At 39.2% G+C, this 22,416-nt stretch overlaps 2 protein-coding genes across 5 annotated transcripts; one reads left to right on the top strand and one right to left on the bottom strand.

Annotated features, from left to right (window-relative positions):
- Positions 1 to 1,012: 1,012 nt before the first annotated feature.
- Positions 1,013 to 12,459, top strand: psip1a (PC4 and SFRS1 interacting protein 1a). Of its 4 annotated transcripts, none has more exons than XM_005932391.3 (17): positions 1,013 to 1,100; positions 1,745 to 1,834; positions 1,962 to 2,038; positions 2,391 to 2,529; positions 2,911 to 3,000; positions 3,343 to 3,438; positions 4,395 to 4,454; positions 4,593 to 4,653; positions 4,923 to 5,016; positions 5,226 to 5,397; positions 5,499 to 5,578; positions 5,677 to 5,732; positions 5,920 to 5,990; positions 6,527 to 6,628; positions 6,720 to 6,921; positions 9,542 to 9,638; positions 11,530 to 12,459. In XM_005932391.3, exons 2-17 carry the CDS (start codon positions 1,763 to 1,765, stop codon positions 11,558 to 11,560), a joined length of 1,500 nt encoding a protein of 499 aa, XP_005932453.1. In that variant the 5' UTR covers positions 1,013 to 1,100; positions 1,745 to 1,762; the 3' UTR covers positions 11,561 to 12,459. The 4 variants fall into 4 exon arrangements, with proteins under 4 accessions (XP_005932453.1, XP_005932452.1, XP_005932451.1 ...); XM_005932390.2 differs by lacking the exon at positions 1,013 to 1,100 and adding an exon at positions 1,171 to 1,298; XM_005932389.2 differs by lacking the exon at positions 1,013 to 1,100 and adding an exon at positions 1,237 to 1,390.
- snapc3 (small nuclear RNA activating complex, polypeptide 3) lies at positions 12,351 to 22,317 on the bottom strand (the record flags this gene model as incomplete). The annotated part of the gene is given in 9 exon segments (XM_005932393.3): positions 12,351 to 15,014; positions 15,115 to 15,222; positions 16,694 to 16,852; positions 19,923 to 20,005; positions 20,166 to 20,315; positions 20,436 to 20,540; positions 20,719 to 20,800; positions 20,901 to 20,984; positions 22,014 to 22,317. Coding segments are annotated over 9 exon segments (1,152 nt in total). The 3' UTR covers positions 12,351 to 14,866.
- Between the last annotated feature and the right edge of the window lie 99 nt (positions 22,318 to 22,416).

The following is a 22,416-nucleotide window of genomic DNA, read 5'->3' as shown; positions in this document are numbered from 1 at the left end:
AGCCTGTATATATAAAATGGAGGAACAAGGAAGAGAATATTTACATTTGTGAGAAAAGCTGATGCAATAATACATTTATATAGTCATATGAGTGTGTTTTATATATGTCTGTGTCTGTGAATATTGCCTGTAGACAACTTTAGAAATAGGTAAATATGCTACTCTCCAGTGTTTTATCACTCTTAATTAAACTGCCTTTGTATAATAGTGAGGTCCAAAAACTAATTTCAGAAGCTTTTGGTCAGACAGAGCACATCTGAAGACTTGCATTAAGAGCCACGAAATTAATAAGGAGATTTAAGCAGCTAACTAATCAATTAAGGGAACAATCTGGGCATCAACTGATAAGAAAATAGCAGTTATAACTCTAAGATTAGTTAGTAAAACAGATGAGCTTGAAACTCTAAAAAAGAGATTCCAGTGTCCATTGGTAGTTTGCAATATGCACTGTAGTATTGAACTCCTCATAGTACCAGGAACCGAAATTTTTTTCACGGGAATGTAATAAAATGAAGACCACACATAAGTATTTTACTGTAATAATTACAAACTCAGGACTGCGTTCAGTCAATGTGTTATACCTAGATTTGTCCACTAGATGTCACTAAATACAAACCAAATTGAGTCGGGACGTCAGCCATCATTCCAAGTGATTACCACATCAAGCACAGGCTTTTGCACCTCGTGATGCTGGTTTACAATAAAATGAGAAAATTAAAGGCCTTTTTTGTCTCTCAGGTAATATTGCATTAAAAATAAGATTAAAATATACCATCCCTGTATGAGAGATAGATGGCATCCGCAGCATCAGGACCAGCTGCCGACCTCCCACTCTGACTCTCATGTCCCAGGAACATGTACTGAGCGATCAGACTGTTGGATCAGAATTAACACTGAATGTAAATGTTTAGAATTCTTGTATCTTTCCTTAGTCCGACCCTTATAAGTTTCCATAGTTACAACTTTGAGCGTCAGCGCTTATCGGTTTAAGCTTTTATATAAAAGCGCATGCGCAGACGTTAACGCCTACTAAAGCTGCATCCATCCCAACTGGGTACTAGCGTTATTACCCCTCAAATACATGCCGCACAAGACTCCAGGTAATCATCACAAGCATTTGGCGTTTATTTAATTATTGTAATGGGTTGAGCTCGATTTGATACACAGAGAAAAACCCAGGTAGTGGCTTTAAATTAAAATCGACTCCCCCCGATCTGCACTGTATTGGTACAGTCTATTGACGTCCTGCGCGGGAGCGGAAAACGTGCATCCGAGTGTGCGGAAAAGGAAAAGAGCAGGTTGTTTTCTTATTAACAATTCTGATATACTATCGATTTTTCGAACCGCAGCAAATAGCCTGCTTCCCCGCGGAAGTCTCTAAACGCTAGAGGTCAGTGGAAGAAGCTGTTTTGTTAGCAATTAATGGCTAAACGCTAGCTAGCGTGTGTGTTTGTTGACGAAGCGTTTCGCTTTGCTTGCATCGCTCGCGCGTGTTAATACACCGGGCTTTCACTTGTTTTAGCCAGTGATAAGATTAGCATGAACACATCAAACAAATCCATATAATATACGGCTGTTTTATCACAGCAAACGTGACTGTCATATTTGAATGAACTCCGGACTCCAGAGGATGTTGGTTGTGGTTAGGGGAGGGGCATTGAATGAGGGTTTCCCATTGGTGAGAAGACGCATCACAATGTGGTACATTATATTGATGCAAGTTTAAATTTACTGATTTTTCCAGCTTGGTGATACGTCCAACATGACTCGAGATTGGAAACCTGGCGATCTGATTTTTGCCAAGATGAAGGGTTATCCACACTGGCCTGCAAGAGTAAGTGCGATGCTTATGGAAAGACATACAAATAAGGCAGATCGTGTGCAAACAAGCACCCAAGCAAATAAGCCACTACCATTTGCAGCTGTAAGCAAACATCTGCTTTTTCTAATGTCTTTGCCAGATCGATGAAGTACCCGATGGTGCAGTGAAGCCATCCAACGTCAAGTTTCCAATTTTCTTCTTTGGCACCCATGAAACGTTAGTAACAGGCAGCTTGACACCTCCTTCAGTTTGATGTACTTACGGTGTTCTGCATGTTTCATTTGGTCTGAGTGATCTGAAGAGATTCAACTGGGTAAACTTGTTGAAGATCTTTACAGAGGTTTCACATGACTCTGACTCAAAACTGTAGAAGGATACATGTGACCTTTTCATTGTATTTATGAGTCATTGGAATGACCGGAAGGTGACTTCAGTGGTTATGGAAGTACATTTTGTTATTTTTTAAAAAAATTTTAGAGACCTGTCAGTCCTAGCAGTGCATGTACTCACCGGACTTTATACTACACAGCAAAAAAAGTATTAAATATACAAACATCTTTTTCTGCAGTGCATTTCTTGGCCCCAAAGACATTTTTCCATACCTCCCTAACAAAGAGAAGTATGCCAAGCCTAACAAGAGAAAAGGATTCAATGAAGGATTGTGGGAGATTGAGAACAACCCAAAAGTAGAGCTTACTGCACCCAAGGTATATCCTCCTCTTTTCTTTTCTTTTTTGTCTTCTCCAAAACCTGTCCCAGTATTTGTCCTGCAGACATCAGGGCATTGGGATTGAATATACATTATAAAACTTGTTGCCCGGCTTTCTGTTTTGCTGACAAACATAAGTGGGCACCAGTTTGCATTCAGAGCATTTAGCCTTTAGCTACCTAAAAACTCAAGTATGGTTTGTTTACAGGAATAGTTTGGGTCATATTTGTTTAACTTCAAAGAAATTACCTGTTTCCTGCCGCCCTGTTCGGATCATCTGACATTACTGAATGTGCACAGCTACTTCTGAGCCCTGTTCGTCTTGTGTTTCTTTTGCCCAGTTTAATTTAACCAAATTCCTTTTTGTTTGTATTTGAAGCCGGTTCCCCCTCAGTCTTTTGGTGAGAAGGATTCAGACAGCAGTCCAGAAGGAGAAGAGGATGCAGATGACAAGGTGATCAAAGCCAAAGTAAGTTTTTCTCTTCAGATCCCCCTCTGCAGACTGTATTTCACTTCACTGCACTCACCTTCTGCTCGTTTGTCCCTGTGTCACCAGCTTCTATCCTTTTGTTTATTTATTTGGTTTTTTGCTAGCCCTCAAGTCTTCCTCTTGCCTTCTTTATGATGAAAACCATATGACTACAGCCAAAGCTTCACAGATTATTTGCTATTCTTTGATAACTGCTTCAGAGGCTTTTATGCCAACAGTTGTGTGTGTGTGCAGCAGAAGAATACTCGCTAACTTTTCTCCCTTTCAAGACTCGTTCACCCCACCACGCTGCGTCCTATGCTGTGTCTTGGGTGCATTCAGGTTCCAGGAAGTGAGGCTGAGCAGGAGAATGAGAATGAGGAGGAGGAGGAGGAGGAAGGGTCTCTGATCTCTGAGCAGGGTCATCAGGACCAGGATGTACGTACTTTGCATGTTGTGACGCCCTAAAGCGGTGCAGGTTATTCTGTTCTCCTTGGGAAAAGCATGTGACACCTGGTGCTTTTATTTAATTGGTCGAGTTTTTGGTTTGTTTGTTTTCCTGTTTGACTCAAAATTCTTGTCGTTGGCCACAAAACTTCCCCGGTGCTGGACATTTCGATCGGAGAGCCTGGTGTGGGTTTTGCTGTTTTTAATGCTTTTGAGGTGATCGCTGATTTAGAAACTGATAGGTTTCTAAGAAAGCAGTCTGTTTGTTTTCACTAGATGAAATAATAATAATAATAAGCTCAGGTAAGGTCAAAGCTACCAGTGGAAATGGCTGTAGATCTAATCTGTCTTCATTCAAGACCCAGTTCTGTGTGCGGCTATAAAGAAAACACAAAAGTGTAATTTCTTCTTCGTCTCTTTCCACCTCTTTGGGATTAATCTGACGTCCTGCTGCAGCGCTTTGCATTTCCTGCTTTTTCCTATCCATATAATGCACAGGTACTGTTTTCAATCAGTTAATGGTATTTTATTTTGCATGGCTTTCTGTGTACCTTGGAGAAAGGTAAGTCGGGACTCATAATTAAATTAAATTAAAATACATTATTTTACTATGACATTCTTCCTGCTGTGACTGCTCACAAGTTGTCCTATTTCTTTAATAAATACTGATTCATACTGAAGTTTTCATACCCCAACAGAGTGTAGTATTTCAGGTATACCCTAGATGGTGGCACTGACACCCCCTCCCCCACTACCATCACAACCACCACCAAAGTCAAAGACAGATTGATGCTTTTTTCTTTTTTCTTTTTTTAAATCGGGGAGGACATTTACCTGCTCATTCTCTTACTGCTACAGCTTTCCTACTTATATTAATGAGATAACAAAGAAAGCTCAAATTTGATGTGCGTTCTGATTAAAATAACTGCATGTGTCAATAATTTTAGGACTCTGCTCAGAAAGAATCACCAGATGTACCTAAACCCAAGCGAGGAAGAAAGAAAAAGGTTGGCACTGGCTATTAATTTGTTTAGTTTAAAAGAAAAAGTGTAATAACAATAAATTATAGTTATTTTTTGTTTTTGTTTATTAATTGGTCTTTAGTACTTTGTTTTTAAATTCTTTTATTTCTTCCTGAATTTCAGAGTGATGCTGACCAGGAGAATGACAAAGATGATGTACCAGCAAGTCCTGTTAGTCCCACCGGTAGGCTGTTTGTTTTGTGGTGCTGGGATGATAAGCATGTAGGAGCAATGAGAAGTTAATAAATCAGAAGCTCATATTCATGACAATACACCTAATACACAGGAATGAGGTGGGAATATACCCATTACAGCTTGTAGCCTGTATGATATATATATATATTAAACTTACTGGCAACTGTTAACAATGCATTATTATAGGACTGGACAGCTGTCCTTCATAACTTCTGCATATGATCAAAATGAATCGTGCGTCTCCATTCATGTGATTAGGTGGAGAAGGCCCTAAACGAAGAGGCAGGAAGCCCAAGAGTGAGAAGTTGCTTTTGCTTCAGCAGCAGGAACAGCAAGGCTCCGGCAGTGAAATGTAACTACATGATTATCAACAGACACCGTACAAAATTCACGCAGACACAGAAGCTTCATGCTTTCTTTGCACAGTTTCTGCAGTGGCTCTTTGATGCTCTTCAGCCTGCATAAAGGCCAGATCCTGAAACCCCGATTTCACTGGAATGTTAAAAGCCAAATCAGCCCAGCAGTATAAAAACTGCATTTTTCTCTTTCTTTTTTATTTAGGGAGATTGGAGAGTCAGACAAAAAGCGAAAGAGGACAACAGAGGACAAGACCCAAAGTGGAGAGGAAGAGAAGAGGAGGAAGAAGGAAGGAAAGGACACAGAAGTAAAGGAGCCTGAAGCTAAGAAGAAGAAGTCCAAGGATGACAGTTCCTCTGGCTCTGACGATGAAGAGGCAAGTATCTGTGCAATTAGACTCTCCCACTGCCATCATTGTTTCTGAAAGAGGTGTCATAAAAACATGCTTTTGAGTACCTTAATCTCTCTTAATCTCAGAAAAATAAAGGCAGAAAGAAACAGCAAAATGCAGATGTGGACAAAGATGTGCGGCGGCGGAAAGCTGATGAATTGAGAGAGTACGTTTATACACAGTAGTCATCAGAAGCTCAGAGCAAATGATAAAATGTAATCCTGGATAGAGTTATGACATGTTGCATTTATTGCTATCTCGTAGACCAGGTAGAGATGAAGAGAAGAAAAATGAAGAGAGGACAGGAGCCAAGAAAAAAGGTAATTTTGGCGGTCAAAACAAAAAACATATATATTCATATTTTTGTGGCAAGCTAAAAGTCAATTGTAGGTGCAAAAAGATTTTAGTGACCAATCAAAATATTTTTTATTTATATTTCAGTAAAGTTTTTTAAAAGTAGTTATTTAAGAATAATCATGTTTTCTTCCCTTTTCTTTCGTCACTTAGAAATGTCAACTGACTTGAAACTGCAGAGACTGCACAGTGAAATCAAAATTTCACTGAAAATTGACAACCCTGTAAGTTCACATTACTCAAATCTTACATGTTACTCAGTCCACATTTCTCTTCTGACAACTTTATGAATCAGTGTTCTCCTGCACTGAGCTGATGAAGACAAAAGGTGTTAAACCCGTCAATGCTTCATCTAAAGGATCCATCAAAAACTAAAATAGTATTTACCCATAGACGCATACTTTTCTCATTGTGGTTTTATTGCACTGTTTAAATTATGCCAGAATGCTTGGACTCTTATGTGGGTATCTTAAGGTTAAGAATAAGCCTGCTACTCCATCCTTGTTAATGCGCTCCTTGCATTATTCAGTCCGTCGGGGCTCAGATCTGCACATGAGCTTTTACTTTAGTTCACTCAGTTTTAACTGGGCTGTGGGAAAACATAACTGGAATTTTTCCTCCTATTTTTACCCCTCATTATAATGCTGATGTGGTATTGGCATCGCCTCAAATTGATACCATAGGTGTATCTTCTAAAAATCTGTATTTTGGACTTTTTTTTTCCATGCCATCTGTATTATTCCCTGTCTCTTGTCACTAGGATGTGAAGAAGTGTCTGGATGCATTAGATGAGATTGGTGCCCTTCAGGTCACAACCCAGCATCTGCAGAAACACAGCGAACTCATCGCCACGCTCAAAAAGGTAACAACATGAAGGAGTCTTATTTTGGATGCATTCTGCATCAGCGTTATTTCATGAGTGGTAATGCCTTCCTTATTTGTTCATGTCCTAGATTCGCAGATTCAAAGCAAGCCAGGATATCATGGACAAGGCCACCATGTTGTACAATAAGTTTAAGAGCATGTTTCTGGTTGGAGAGGGTGACTGTGTGCTCAGCCAGGTGCTGAACAAATCTTTAGCTGAACAACGGCAACACGAAGAAGCAAAGAAAGGAGCGCTGAAGAGGGTTGAACAAGCCAAAGAAAATAATTCGGGTACAGATCATCACATTCTTTCTTTCTACCTTTACAGTAGCTGTTTAGCATGCATGGGCCTATATATTTTTGGATGTTGCATCAAAGCAGAGACAATCTTATTATGTTGTGATTGCAGCCATTCCTGGACTTTGTGAATGCTACCATGGTTGTGTGTGTTTCATTTTTGTATTTTAGCCTTGTTGTGCTGGGTGGGAGATGAGCACAGCTTTTTAAGATAGACCACAAACATTATCAATACATGATCGAACATTTCACTAACATTCTTCCCTTGGAGCATATTTCTCTTACTTTTGTGCTCTGTTTAAGAACTACCATTTTATCTAAGAGCTTTCATAAGGGGTATGTGTTTTGTGAATAACTTTGATCTTTATCAGATTATAATCTTAATCTTGAGGGATTCTGTTGAAATATAATTCTAAGAACTTTGACACCAGCAGCTCCTTGTACTTGGAAGCTTTATATATGGTCCTTGGAGCTTGTATATTTTTTCCTGTATTATGCCACTGACATTGTATTAGAAAATCTGCCTGAGGTGTCAGTTATTTAGGGTTCTGTCTTTGTAGTTCAGGGGAGCCGATCAAAGGTTTATGAGTAAGTAAAGAGTCAACGACTCACTGTGGTTTAACAGCTCCTCACCACATTAACTGTCAATGCAGACATTGGTATTAAAGCTGGTATAACTGCAGCATGTGAGCTCAGTGAGAGAGGTTTTCCACTTGACTGGTGCCAATAAAAGTTTACCTTAATTGGAGGTCTTATCCATGCACGCCTCGACTTGGTTTTTCAGGGCGTTTTCCAGTAGGTGATAGTACCTGCTACCAGGCACTTTTTTTACTACCTACTCAGCCAGAGTTCAGTGATCTGAAAATGTGATGTCAACAGACTGCACACCACTGATTGGCTAGTCAACTCAATAAATTACTCAATAAATCACAAGAGTTTCTCCCACATGAAAATCAACACGAGGGGAAATGGTGTCATAAAAAAACACCACTGTGGTCCTCGAGTCTGACAAAAAGCCATAAACTGAGCAGCCGGTATACTATCGCCTTGACGTCCCCCTTTGTTTTGGCGTTCGTGTCGCTTGCAAATGACATCACGGGACTGTCAGCTGATATAACAACCCCACGGATATTAGGTGGTGCTCGGTTGTCATGAAAAACGACCAAAACCGAGTCAAGTCGAGCCAAATAGCCCAATATGATGGCTGCTCTCCATCCAGTGATTTGCAGGATTGTAATGATTCTTTAGGACTGATGATGCAGGTCTGTTTCCCTGCTGCGGAGCACCACACACAGCTCCTGGATGGAACATTTCACAATAAATCAAGAACATCACTGATTCCTAAACAGAGGTGCAGTGCATACAGTGATAAAGATACAGAGTGATATGAAGATATTTTGACCTGTTTTCATTTACCAAAATATGCCAGACTGGCAAACAGGCACAGATGCTAAAAAGCATGTTTCTACAGAAAGTAATGCACATTTATTATGGGTTGATACATATGGTATGTAAAAGGTCTGCATAACTTCTAGGTCTGAAAAGTGAAGTCTCTGTGCAGGTGCCTTAAACCTGCATTTGCTGGCCACCAGGAGCCAACTCCTCTGGCTTCAAGGAAAACAACCCTCGCCTCCCATTCTCAATGACTAATGACTGCCCCGATGAGATGATTTTAGTCCCTGGTTTGGAATCTTGTTTATTACAATGTGACAGTCATTTAGGAAATTATGGTCCCCCACTGAACTTCAGAACAAGGATGAAACAAGATTGCTAGTTGGAGAGTGTGCAGTGTCCCTCAGATACTTGTGACATATGCTTTTAAAACACTAAGATGGCAAAGGATAAAGAACTCAGATCAGGGTTTCCCAAGACAATGTCACTAACCAGTAGGTGTAGTCACGGTAGCTGCATCCATCCTTTATATACAGTATGTTGTCTGATGGATTTTATTCTTATAACGGTGAGTAGGAGAAAGTTTTTATCAAATTGTGTGGAAATGGCAGAAGTAACAGAAAATGTCAGTTTTCTGTCAGTTAAGGCAACACAGATCTCTTTGCATTACGTTAAGCAGAAGGTTTGCGCTTACTACGTATTCAGCCTTTAAGGGCGTGACTGAGCCCTGGGCACAAGCTAGTGATGATGGTAACTGGTATATGGAAATAAGATGCCTATAAGCTATTTTGATGACTGCAAGGGAATACAGTAACAGAAATGGGATAAAGTTGCATCTAGGACTTTCTGCTCATTATTTTAAATTCATTTTGAACTTCTAACACACTTATAAATACCAGTAAACAGAAACAGTGATCCTCTGCTATCAGCTTCTTCTCCCCTTCCCAGGGGGACATCACAGGATCAGTGTGGTTTGCATCCTTTCCGGAAAAACTAACCTTAATTACCGCATCCTTGCTTGAAAATACAGTACTACTATCAAAATGTGTGCCTTTTATGAAAGGTCTTTTTTTTTAAAGTGCATAGCATGTCAAATGGATAGAAAATCTTATTTATTTTTGTGAGATCCTGACCGGTCATGTGCCATCACATGCTCCTGTCATGGCTCAGGTTGTGCAGTGATGACTCTGTTTGACTCAGCCTGTGCGTCTCTGCCGAACAGACAAAGTGACAAATGGTGATGTCGGCCCCGACGAGAAGAAGCAGGAGATGGAGAGAGAGAGGCTTCCCGAAGATGCTTCAGCAGGAGAGAATCAAAGGTAGCTTTGAGAACACAAGCTTGATTGTGATCCTACTGCATGCTTGATGGCCTCAACAGAAACTGTCAGTGTAAATCAGTTGAACCCATTAGTGCTGGTTATACTGTATAACTCCAATTCATAATGTATACATAGTTTTCAGGGCAGTGCCACACATGTGGGTTGTTAACTTTTCCCCCCTCTTGGTCTATTATACAAAAGGTCATCCTGGAAGGTGCTGTGTGATACCTGCCCACTCCCACCTCGTCTTTGAGGTTCATACAAGTCACAAAATCAATGAAGGAAATAAAGCCTTTAGAGCTTATTTTGTTATGTGCTGATTTGATAAAGTTTTCTTACTTCCATTAACAGAATCAAGGCCCTTGCCTCCTGCTCATGACTTAAAGTAGGCATTTGAAAATGCATTCAAATATTTAAGAGATTTGATGTTAAAGGGGACTGGAACTTCTGTTCCTATGTTTCTGTTTTGTTTTTGTTTTTTTAAATAAAGAGCATTAGTAAAATATAACATTGAAATTCAGTTTCTCAAATACACTGTAGCTCTTGATCATCACAGTCTAACACAGAGTCAGTTAAACTGCAGGGATTTCAGTCTGTCCAGTTAGGAAGGATCAAGCACTGTGATTTCATCTGCTTTGGTGCAAATTAAATACAGGTGCACTGGAGAATAGAATAGAATAGAATAGCCTTTATTGTCATTGTACAGAGTACAACGAAATTGGAGCGCCACTCCCTTGGTGCAAGTTTCAATAATAAATATAAATGTAAAATATAAAAAGTACAAAAAAACAATCGTAAGTACTCAAACAATAGTATGTACAATATATACAGGATAGCAGCATTAATATAATGACAGTATGAATAGCAGCATAATATAATGACAGTGACGGTATGGAATAGGTTCAATTGTTTTTGTGCTTATTTACTACGGTGATAGCTCTGGGAAAGAAGCTATCCCTGAATCTGTTTGTCCTGGTTTTATGTGACCTGTACCGTCGGCCTGACGGTAATAGTTCAAACAGTTGGTTGCTGGGGTGAGAGTGGTCCTTGATGATATTGCCAGCTCTGCTGAGGTACCGAGAGTTTGCAGTGACCTCCAGGCTGGGCAGAGAGCAGCCAGTGATCTTCTGGGCTGTGTTGATGACCCTCTGCAGTACTTTCCTGTCCGCAGCTGAGCACCCTGCATACCATGTTGTTATGCCGTACGTTAGGATGCTCTCTATGGTGGCTCTGTAAAATGTCACCAGCAGCCTCTCCTCCAGGTTGTTCCTCCTGAGCACTCTCAGAAAGTGGAGACGCTGCTGGGCCTTTTTAACCACCGCCGTGGTATTTGCAGTCCAGGAGAGGTCATCAGAGATCTGCACGCCCAGAAACCTCATGGAGTGTACCCTCTCCGCACAGTTCCCGTGAATGTAAAGTGGGGCTGGGTCTGCTCTGCCCTTCCTGAAGTCCAAGATAAGTTCTTTAGTTTTCGTGGTGTTCAGTTGGAGGTTGTTAACTGAACACCACTCAGTCAGTCTGTTGACCTCATCTCTGTAGTCCGACTCATCCCCCCTTGAGATGAGTCCAACCACTGTGGTGTCATCCGCGAACTTTATGATGGTGTTTGAGAGAAGCAACAACAAACAGCATCCCCAGGCACGTGTATGCTTGTGATTAAAATTTTTGGTATGATTTTGAATCTAGCCTTCACAAGGGTTGATAATTTTAGTTTCCATTGATTGTGCACAAGTGCTACATGAGCCATACATGTTAGAAGGATAACGTTTGGTCTTCCAAGGGTTTTTACTAAAAATAAATGAGTAAATATAAAATATCAAGATTTTATCCTCACTATTTTTTAATGAACTGTTTTAACCTTTATCCCTTTATTCTTTATTTTGGACTGTAGTGCCCCGAAAACTCAGGAGGAGTCCACTTGAGTGTCTTGCAGGCCTGAAGAAGGGAGATTTGCTGCTGTAAAACTGGGCTGATCACGTGAGATCTCGTGCCCAGTTTGTGACTGATGACAACCACTGGTTACCAGTTTAATTGATTTGTTGTTGTTTTTCTGCATTGCTGCTGCTGAAAGCTTTCATCAGCCCAACTCCAGGATCGCGACTGAGTGCATATATTTTATTTTTATGCTGTCTGTAATCTTTAACTTCTAGACACCTTCTGCTTAGATGCATCTGTTTGAGTAGTGACATGACTTGTAAATCTGCAACCTTGAGTTTGTCAAACTTTAACGAGGATGGGAGAGAGTTAGTGCGGGAACCATCTGGGGGAGGTGGGGGGGTTCAGCTGGTGGAGATGGTTTTGTTTGTTGGAGCATTTACTGATTCGACAGGTGGATCTTAGCCTCAATTATGGGAAATACAGACGATTATCTGTAGGTAGAAGCACCTTGAAAATGTCTAATAGCAGTAGATGTGTTAACTCTGTAAAGCGTGTTTCATACATGCCCACTTCAGATGCACGAAAACATAATTGTGGAGATTGCCAAAGTTTCTAGCCAAGAAAATGCTTTAATTTCTAGTCAGCGCCTGTTTTAGGTTTTTCTTTTTTTGTTTTTTACATAGATGTAAATAAGAGTATTTTTGTGCCTGTCTGATGACCTGTTTCAGCATCCAATAACAAAGTGGTAGCTGTAGTGCAACTGTAGTTTTTAAAGCTGATAGCACAGATATTGTGTGATAATATTAAACAAAGATTAGTCCACTTTCTGTCATCTGGATTTTTCTTAGATATTTTTTTTTTTTTTGCCTGTTTAACCATAGCGGTTATTGTTGTTCTGTTGCTGCCATTAAAAAAGAAAAATCAAATAAACATGTTGAACTTGGATTGTGCGCTTTTTTTCTTGGTAAACCAATGGATGTGTTAGCTGATTGTGTTTGACTGTGTTTGTGTTTGTAAGAGTCACTCAAAGCCAAAAGGCTTCATCAAAAGCTTAGAAGTACTGTGTAAAAGTCTTGAGCCATCCTTCATTTCTTAATATTTTTGCTAGAAAAATGGGACAAAACTGCAGTGATTTATTCAAATGTGTACAAAAATACATGAAGGAATAGTATATCCTCCTGAGAATCCCCAAACATTGATTCTGTTCATCTGGGCTTTAATCAATGGTCATGAGAATTTGTATATTAAGGATCAAGGAACTGACCTCCCAGCCCATTGTTGACTTATTTGAGCAACCCTACTAAGTCCTGATGTACTAAATGGAGGACATACAGGGTGTTCCATTGATATCTCATGTGTTTGGGTGGACTCCTTTAGCTCCAGAGAAGGGAAATCACAAAAAAGTTCAATGGGAAGATTGTTTTTTCCTCAGTTCTCAGGAGGATATAAGGCAAAAAGTTCTTAAAATTCCAACAACCCTAAAGTCAATAGTTTAGGTTTAGTTACCTTTATTCTTCAACAAAGCCTGAACTCTCTTAGGCAAGCATTTATCTAATTTCTTTAAGTAGTCTTAAGGAATAGTTCTGAGGTCTGGGCTCTGGGGAGGCCAATCCATGACCGATAGTTTTCCATTGTTTTTCAGTCCAGGTATGTTTTTTACTGCTTTAGCAGTGTTTGGGATCATTGTCCTACTGAAAGACTTACCTCCGTCAATGTACCTCCGTACATGATACGTACATGACACTGAATTTCAGTCCAGTTATTGTGCAGTTTAGCATACCTCTACCTTTTTCTCTTAAGGATGCCTTCTTGACAGCTGCTTTTCCACTGAGGCCATTTCTGATGGTTTCAGTGAACAATAGATTAGCCTTAATCCAGATGCATCACTTGGGTTCTGTATCAGGTATGTGCTGGAGTTTTTGTCTGTTTTCTAAGGACTTACGACACCTTTTTCAGCATCAAATTCAAGCACTTTTTAAGCACTTTCAATGTCCATTTTCAAGCTTTTCCAGCACATTAGCAAAAAAAAGAATGCATGTTTCACTTTGCATCACCTCAGTAACGCCATGTGAAAATTAAAACAAATCATCCTAGGTTGATTTAAATACCTTTGTTCCTCTTTTTGCTAAAACAAAGAAAAATGCAGCACACAAAAATAATGCAAAAGGAGGTTACCTTATATGCATATAGTGTATAAACTCAAAAAAAAAAACATTTCACTTAAAAATTAAGATGTGGAAATGTGAACAAATTAACTTGTTAGAGATGTCATATTCAGTAAAATTCAAGACTAAGAATGCACAAGCATCTACCTAAAATCTATTTATTTAATCTATCATCTATGATATTATTATGTACAATTATAATGTATTCTTCCTCTCCCTTAAATAAACGGGCAGCCTTAATATTACCATTATTCCCCCCTAGGTGTTGCCAAACGCACCAAGTTAATACTTGAAAAGCTGCAGCAATACACAAAAATATGACCAGTATTCTAATTACTTGGTGACAACTTTGCTTTTAGCCTTTAATTGGCTAGTTATGTAGTTCACAGCATATTCCATAAATTACCATGCCATAACTAACTGCTTTAGTAGCGCTGCCGTATTGCATCACACATAATACACATACACAACGTACACATACTCAAAAATGATTTACTAGGACTTACGCAAAAAACCCCCCATTGTGAAAAGGTGCAAATCCTTCATGCAGACTACTCAGGTGGGGGCGGGGGTCTAGTCTGTACAACGACTAGCCCAGAGAACACTGAATCACTTTCAGAAAGCCTGGACAAAGCTTTGCTCAAGACCACTTGAAAAATAAAAAAGTTTGACTAACTGGAAACAAAATACCAAATAGAAATGAGAAAGAAAAGGGGGGCGGCTCAAGACTTTTGCACAGTACAGTATAAAGGTGACAAATAGACAGCCTTTTAAAATTGTCATCTCACTAAGGTCGAGTTTCTGTTCCGTGTCACCCTCATTGATTTGAAGTACATCAAAATGAGTTAAACAAGCTGTATAAATGTCCACCAATCAAACATAACAACTCGGTTACTTTTAATGAATTCAATCAATCAAAAAGCTGTTTTGTGCATTTAAAAATCAATAACTTTACACACACAAAAAAAAGACAAACCCACACACAAGTATGCTAAACATTAAACTGACCGTGCTGCTGTCAACTGAACTGTTTATCAGTAAATGTTACTGTTTAGCTCAAAAAGGAAAATCAAACCCTAAAAAAAAAAAAAAAAACAGTTTTGATGACGTTGCAAGTATCAGACCATTTCCTTCTGAAATATAAACCATGTAACTGTATTATACAGCAATAAGTCATGAGAACCATTAATTAAAGGCACCCCGGTCCACATAGGGATAGGCCAAGAATTCTCCCAGTTTATTGCCTTGAGCGTCGTAGTGCATCATACGAAAGCATTTGTCACAGAAGAGACATGGGTCACTCGGAGCCAACTGGTCGTTGGTGGTATACCATCTAGAAAGACGAGATACGTGATCAGCCTTTAAAAAAATAAAAAATAAAAATAATAACACAAAGCTTCCGTTCTTTATGCGGCGCCCTGATGTCTCCTCACCTTCCGATGAAAACATGGCAGACAGCACACTTCTGGGTGAGGACTCTGTGCTTGTGCGTGAGCAGTGGGTACAGATTCTTGTCTAGACAGTCGTTCTTGTGGGCCAGTCTGTAATGGGTAAAGAGCAGGGAAGAAGACGACATTCTCACAGGCTCTGAGCGGTAGGAACACAGATTTGTCTCACATTCATGATATCAGGAGCTGCTTTCATGTGCGGTCGGCCTGCTTACGCCAACACTACATAAGCTCGAAGATAACTACGCATCCGTTAGTCTTGTGAGAAATGTTAAATCCCGTCTGACAATGCATCTCATTGTCAGATGGGATTGCTGCAGCTGACAAATCCACCTCCTGTACTGCAGTAGTAATCAGTTTATTACTTTACGGTTTATTAAGCACAGGGTTTGATGTTAACTCAAACCAGATAGGCATGAGTATTTCTTATTCATACCAAGCATCTTATTCATGAGGAGCAGAGATAAGCTAAAATGACCCTGTTTGGCTGCATGCTTATTTGGTTGTGTGATTATCTGGATGTACTTTACTGTGAACTCCACCAAACAAGAGCTGGAAACTATTAATACATTACCGGACTAACAGAAGATAAACATTTCGATGATTTTAGCTCGAACTTTTCAACTTTGACTTGGCCGTATTATCGACAGCTGAAATGTTCAGGTTTTAAGTTGCTCACTGGACACAAATAGAAAACTCGAGTTTATTGCACGTGTGCGTTTCATGTTTGCACAACAGCAATAAAAAGAAATAAAAATGACTTTGTTGTAATGAAAGAGCATCCATTAAAGCAAGTAAAGAATAGTTCCTGGTTGAACCTGGAATCATGGTGTGCACCAAGGTGTGTATTGTTAGGTGAACTGTTTATTCTAAACTGGCTGAAGGTGTCAACAGTTATCTGCCTCTCTGCATCTGCCTGTGATTGCCATTCACACTTTCAGCATTAATGCATGGGGTTCAACAAAAATCTTGCACTGTTTAGGAACTGTAACCTTTTTTATATGTAGGGTCTCCTGTTGGTTGAAATTTTTGCTAATAGCCAATAAATATTACTAATTCCTGTTATCCCTTGTTACAGAGCGAGACGTTAGAAAAGAACCAGGTAAATGTTAATAATCAAACTCTTTCACCTTGAGCTATTCAGCTGATATCTATCCATTTAATGTTCACAGGACACAGTGGGCTAAATCCTTCTTGATTTTATGTAGTGGTTCAGTAAGCTTCCTAAGCCTCCGTCCTGGTAGAGCCAACAGTACTGCTAGAAGCATGAAATTAAACCAGTTAATCAGTTATTTAAACTTCAGGGGGCCTAGTTTCATTATTACTGTACTAATTCATCTTAAAGACAGCTGTTATTCAACTGTTGCTGAACAGAGGTGCAGGTGTATAACGCAGTCTCTCTGTAATTTGTTTGAATTGACAGCAACACACAGAATATGACATAAATGTTATTTGAGGTTGTAATAGTTATAGTAATATATAGTAATAACCAAAACTGAGCAAGAGTTGGAGTGGGCTCTGTAAAGAAGTTGAATCGCAGAACTAGACAATGAGTAGCACTAACCTAACATCTGTGATGATGACCAGATGTTCGCAGTCGCCCTGGTGACAGTAGAGATACGGGAATCCCACTTTGACTTTCAGATCCTCCAAAAGTGTGTCCTCCATCTTGGCCTGGCTGTAGGATGGGAAGTTATGGGACTTAGCCCATTCAATTGTAGTCCTGCATCATAAAGCAAGAGGAGATAAGATGAGAAAAGATGTCTGTTATTCATCCAGAAGTTGGCAAATCCCCTTTTTATAATAGTTAAAGATTAAGTTAAACACAGCAAATGTTTAACAAACAGTATCTATGAAAGCAAAGAATAGTTTGTAGCTTAAAAAAGAAAACACAACAAAACAATTGTATTAGGGTAGAAATAAAGCTGAAATCAGAGTAAATATAATAAAGTAAAATAAGTGAAATAGAAAATAATGATAATAATAGAAAGATTTTAAAAAGTGAGCCGAGTTAAAAATTTAAATATAATATTTGGCGTATATTTTTTACATGAGTTCCATGGTTATTTCACAGAATGATACATAATTTTGCACAAGAGCGCTTAAGTCAGTGATGGATTTATTAAAAGCACAGCAAATATCAGATGACGAGTCCTTTCAGTACCTCACCACAACAGATTAGCCTGAAAAAGAAATACCAGGGGAAAGATACACTTCTTAATATAAATTATGCAAAACTTTGTGGATTTTTAATGGATTTCTAACATAAAACAAAAAACATTTGGAAAATCTCAGTCTAATTCCATTCTAACTGTAAAACTGTGCTTTTTACAGGCCCCCAAATCTGCTGTCAGCAAGCCGACATTCAAATATCTATATTCGATGTTAACTTGAACTACACTCCTGAGTAAATATTCACAGAGCCAACAAACAAAACTGAAGGACCGAGCTTAAAAAGTTTTCTAATTTAAAAATTATACCAGAAAAAAATGTTCCTGATTGGATCTTGGGAGGAGGCACAAATCAAGAAGGACCTATTAAGTAGAACTATCCTCTGTCAGATCTGAGATGATCAGCTGGGAAGTTGCTGTTGGGCAATGCGATAAAGTGCTTAGTGTGTGCTGAGGTGTAGATCACAACGCTTTGTGACCTTAAACTAAAGTAGATCTACAGTTAGCTTCTGCTCTTTAACAAGCTTCATGAGAATGCTACACAACAGACCAACATGCACTTTAAAGGGCTGAGCATGTCTGGAGATTACGTCCTCATCGATTACTTCAACTGGATTTATGTCTCTAGGAAACAGATGACTGTATCGATACGACTGTAGGTTGCAATCCAATGAATAAAGACACAAAAAATATCAAATCCGCTAAAACTGTTGTCTTTATTTACTGTGACCGGTCTACGTTTTATAAATGTGAACAGTTTGCAACGGTCAGACTAAGTACACTCTTCAAGCTTCTATCTTTATCTGCTTTCATAAGCTGCAGATATCACAGTGATTATTTGAGCGTTTCAAGTTATTTAACAAATCATTAAATAGAACTCTTGAATAGACCTGGTATTCATAGAAATCCTGCCCAACATTTAGATATTTTATTCCATTTCATTTTACTAACCTTTCCACGGCTCTCAGCTCCAAGCCCAGGTCACTCCTTAGACACAGTTTGCAAACTGCTGAGCACTGTAGAGTTATTAAACATTACTTAAACAGATCTAATAACTTTATTGTTTGGAATTCTTTCCAGACATGTAGGTCCATAAGGTTTTGGGCAGTAACCTAATTTTTGGTATTTTTGCCTCTGCACCAATGCACAATGTGAGCGAAGTGCAGACTTTCAGCTTTAACTCAAGGAGCTGAATAAATATATTCTATTAACTATTTAGGAATTACAGCAATTTTTATACAAAGTCTCTCATTTTCAAAGGCTCAAGAGTAATTTTGAATTTTGGACCTAAAACTGTACTTTAAGACTTTAACCGTTTTTACAATTTACTCAAATAAAAACTGAGAACAAATTTAAGGTGGCACAGAAGAAGTTAGCATTGATTCCCGCTGTGTGTGTGGAGGTTTTACTTCTGCCTGTGCAGGTTCTTTGTCTTCCTCCCACAGTCCAAATAGAGGCATGTTAGGTTAAAATGGCTATTCTGGTTAAGTGTCAGCGGTCGTTTGTGTCTCTGTCTTAGTGACAGACTGTCAACCCTGTCCTCTCACCCTATGAAAGCTGGCTGCCAACCTCCCGCAACCTCGATTTGGACAAGAAAATGGTTGACTGGACATACAGACGAATGAATAATTGGAAAAAACAATCCAATCTAGCGATTGCTTGCATATATGCCTGCAAGTGTTTTGAAATGAAAGCCTTGTTAAGAAGTTAAGGGTTTTCAGCCACTGTGGAGTCAGGACTGTTAATATGAAATGATTGCGCTAAATTTGTTCAAGTTAAGCACCTTGAGGGGGCCATGTCAGGGAAGCTTGCGTGTTAAACTATGATACATTTTTTCCTAGGTCAGCTTTATTACGTTTGCAATTCATTCACTCGTGTTGCATTTCATTTTCAGAGGAGACACATGAGTGCAGTTGATAACTGTTTTGACTGGCAGCCCTGTGCAGGTGAAATAAAAAGATGTTCTACTCTCCAAATAAGAGCAGATTGCAATAAATAATAAACTCAATGATCTCTCTTTAAACTGCCTATTGAGTGAGTCATTGCTTGCTTTGTCACAATCAACCCAAGACAAAAGTCAAAGCAACATGAACAAATGAAAATGTCAGAGCTAGTCTTGTTTACAATTACTTGACCACTTTCTTTGGTCAAATAAATAAATAAATATGGTAAAATGGCAAATGGCCTGTATTTGTATAGCGCTTTACTAGTCCCTAAGGACCCCAAAGCGCTTTACACAACCAGTCATCCACCCATTCACCCACACATTCACACACTGGTGATAGCAAGCTACATTGTAGCCACAGCCACCCTGGGGTGCACTGACAGAGGCGAGGCTGCCGGCCACCGGACCCTCTGACCACCACCAGTAGGCAACGGGTGAAGCTTCTTGCCCAAGGACACAACGACCGAGACTGTCGGAACCGCGGCTCGAACCGGCAACCTTCCGATTACCAAGCGGCCTCCCAACTCTTGAGCCACGATCGCCCGAATAAATAAAATAAGAGGCCCATTTTTAATACCAGCCTTCTACAGATTTAGGCCTGCTGCCTTCAACTGTTGTAAAGGTCCTGGTTAAAAAATGCATAATCTTTAAAGCTTCCTAAAGAAGGAGGTACTTACGAGCTGATGTCCTGGCACTCAGGAAACCGCATGTCATTGTAGAAAACTCCTTCAAAGAAGAAGAAAGCTGACTTGTAATGATCCTGAAAAAGAGCACATAAAATATTTTTCTCTAGCTTACAACAGATGCATTTTTAAATATATACATACATGTATGAGAGTCCAGTCACACTAAATGTACAGAAACAGTTACATTTAGATACGAAGAACAGCAATATTATTCTGTTCGGGTCCTGTATTTACCTTGCTGATGAATTCTGGAGCTACGTCAGGCGTGTTGCTGAACTCTCCACACACTTGCAAGTCACTGACGCAGCAAACAGCATCCCTGAGCTCTGCCAAGCTGTGGGAACCCGTCATCAGGAGAGTCATGTGGGGTCTGATGTAGTTAAACTGCAGGAAATGCGCCATTAAATATAGTATTCAACTACAACACACAACACAGTGGCTTTAAAAAAAAAAAAAAAACAGTTTTATGACAAAAGAAACAAAAACAAAAAATGTAACCCTTACTTTGTCGAACACAGCTGGGTAGTAGACATTGATGGTTAGAATGATCTCTCCTTCGGGAACCATGTCAGTCACCGTTTCTGGTTTCCTGCCAATGGTTAGGCGCTCCTGAAAAATAAGAGAGAGAACCAAGCCTCACGTTTAGATACAAGATGAAAGAGAAAACTAAAAATGTCTGGGAACCTGTCAAGAAGCCCCAGGGGATAATAATAAACACCTACTTTAGAGCGAACAGTAAATGCAAAGGTTAATTATGTAATCTCAGTCCCTAACTAAATTCACCCACCAGTTCATCTGCATAGAGGTCATGTCTGTTCTTTTTAATCTTTTTAAGAGAAGCTCTGTGGTCTTGCCTCTTCTTTCTTTGCCTGTATTAAAAAGAAAAGAAGAAGCAAGTCACATTTAAAATTGCATTACGATACTGATCAATCGCATTTTTCATTTGTATGAACTGAAGTAAGGTCATACACTAGTGTTCTTAATGTGGGATCTGGAGGTACAACTTCTGTGTCAGGCTGCTGATCTTCAGGATGACATCGAAGCGAATCAACACTTCAAAAGAAAGAAAAAAAACAAAGTCATTTGACTGTCTTTGGTAACAAGAACAGATCATCTTCACAGAGTTATCAGGTGAGAGTCATGCGAGTATCAGAATCGACAGGACTTTTTTTCTTTGACGTTTTGTTTCATAACGGCCATCATTTTACTTGCAGCTCAATTCTTGTTCCGGAGTTTGCACTAATTGACGAGCCTACTGTGAAACTCCTGGACTGAAATCAACGTTTGAAATAATCATTTATTTGAAAAGCAACCTTCCAGTGACCACAAACGTCATGAGACACAAAAAATAAACATCACCCACTGTCATTAATAAATGTCATTTTAGTCACCAAAAAAAAGGATAACAGCTGATAAATCGGCCCATCTCTGTTTAGTTTACAGACTGTGGAATGAGTTTATATTTTCACACTGTTAAAGCTGGCATTCATTTCTTTAAAGAAGAACTAATAACGTTTTGTTAACTGGATAAAAAACAAAAAATAAAACATCATTTAGTTTTTATGGAAATTATAATAAAGATTTTACAAACTATACAACTAATCAGGGAAACATGGATCTATTTATAATTACAACTGACTTAACCCCATAACCTAAAAAGCTTTAGTTTTAATTGACATTTTTACACGACTTACTTGAACGTAACATGGACGTTGTTCTATATTTCAGTGTCTTTACGCCAACCTTTGCAGTTGTTTTCCCTCTATGTTTGACCACATGGTGGTTTTTGTTGTATTTTACGGTAGTTTATGTTTCTGCCGCACATTGGGACACCCTGTAACTCTTAATTCATAGTTATATAAGTAAGTGTTACAGACCTCTTCCACGTTTGGTGTGTTTACTACCAGTTTTGGGACAAACTAGATTCAGCTATCAGCTATTACACCTCATTATGTAATTTAACTAGTATTCTTAATATCAGTTTACCATTACAATTACTGCAACTGAACTTAATTACCATTAACATATTATTATGGTGCACATGCCTGGTCTAAATGTTTATCAAATGTTGATCTCGACTACCTGCACACAGTCTTAAGTTCAGCCATGGTTTCCGCACCGACCCCCATCTCTTCGGCAAAGTTAGCAAGAAATGCGTCCTCATCCGCCTCCTCATACGAGTAGTCGCTTGGCTTCAGTCTGCCCAGCCACTCCTTTTTAAAAGAGCCTATATGAAATGGTTTTGTATTAACATCGGGATATTCGTACTCCGGGACGTTCACGTTTGCATCTGTCGTCTGCTCGGACGCCGCCATGTTTCCCAGAACCCAAAAGTGCGCCGAGAATCTTGGGATATGTAGTTTCAGCGCCACAGTGCCGTTTAGACCTTGTATGATTAGGCAAACGGGAAAAATATTGAACAAAAGAAAACCAACAAACAGCTTTCCAAACATCTGTTTCATATATTATATAGTACTGTGCAAAA

This window comes from Haplochromis burtoni, unplaced genomic scaffold, assembly GCF_018398535.1.
Source record: "Haplochromis burtoni strain Fernald_Lab_line unplaced genomic scaffold, NCSU_Asbu1 Contig_158, whole genome shotgun sequence".
NCBI lineage: Eukaryota > Metazoa > Chordata > Actinopteri > Cichliformes > Cichlidae > Haplochromis > Haplochromis burtoni.
Note: the sequence above shows the minus strand (reverse complement) of the source record. Positions and strands in the feature narration are given on the sequence as shown.

Excerpts from the sequence above, each read along its gene's own strand:
- psip1a (XM_005932391.3), top strand. The coding sequence starts at position 1,763 with ATGACTCGAGATTGGAAACCTGGCGATCTGATTTTTGCCAAGATGAAG. Across the intron at positions 5,398-5,498 it reads CTGGCTCTGACGATGAAGAG|AAAAATAAAGGCAGAAAGAA; the intron begins GCAAGTATCTGT and ends TCTTAATCTCAG. Across the intron at positions 5,579-5,676 it reads AAAGCTGATGAATTGAGAGA|ACCAGGTAGAGATGAAGAGA; the intron begins GTACGTTTATAC and ends GCTATCTCGTAG.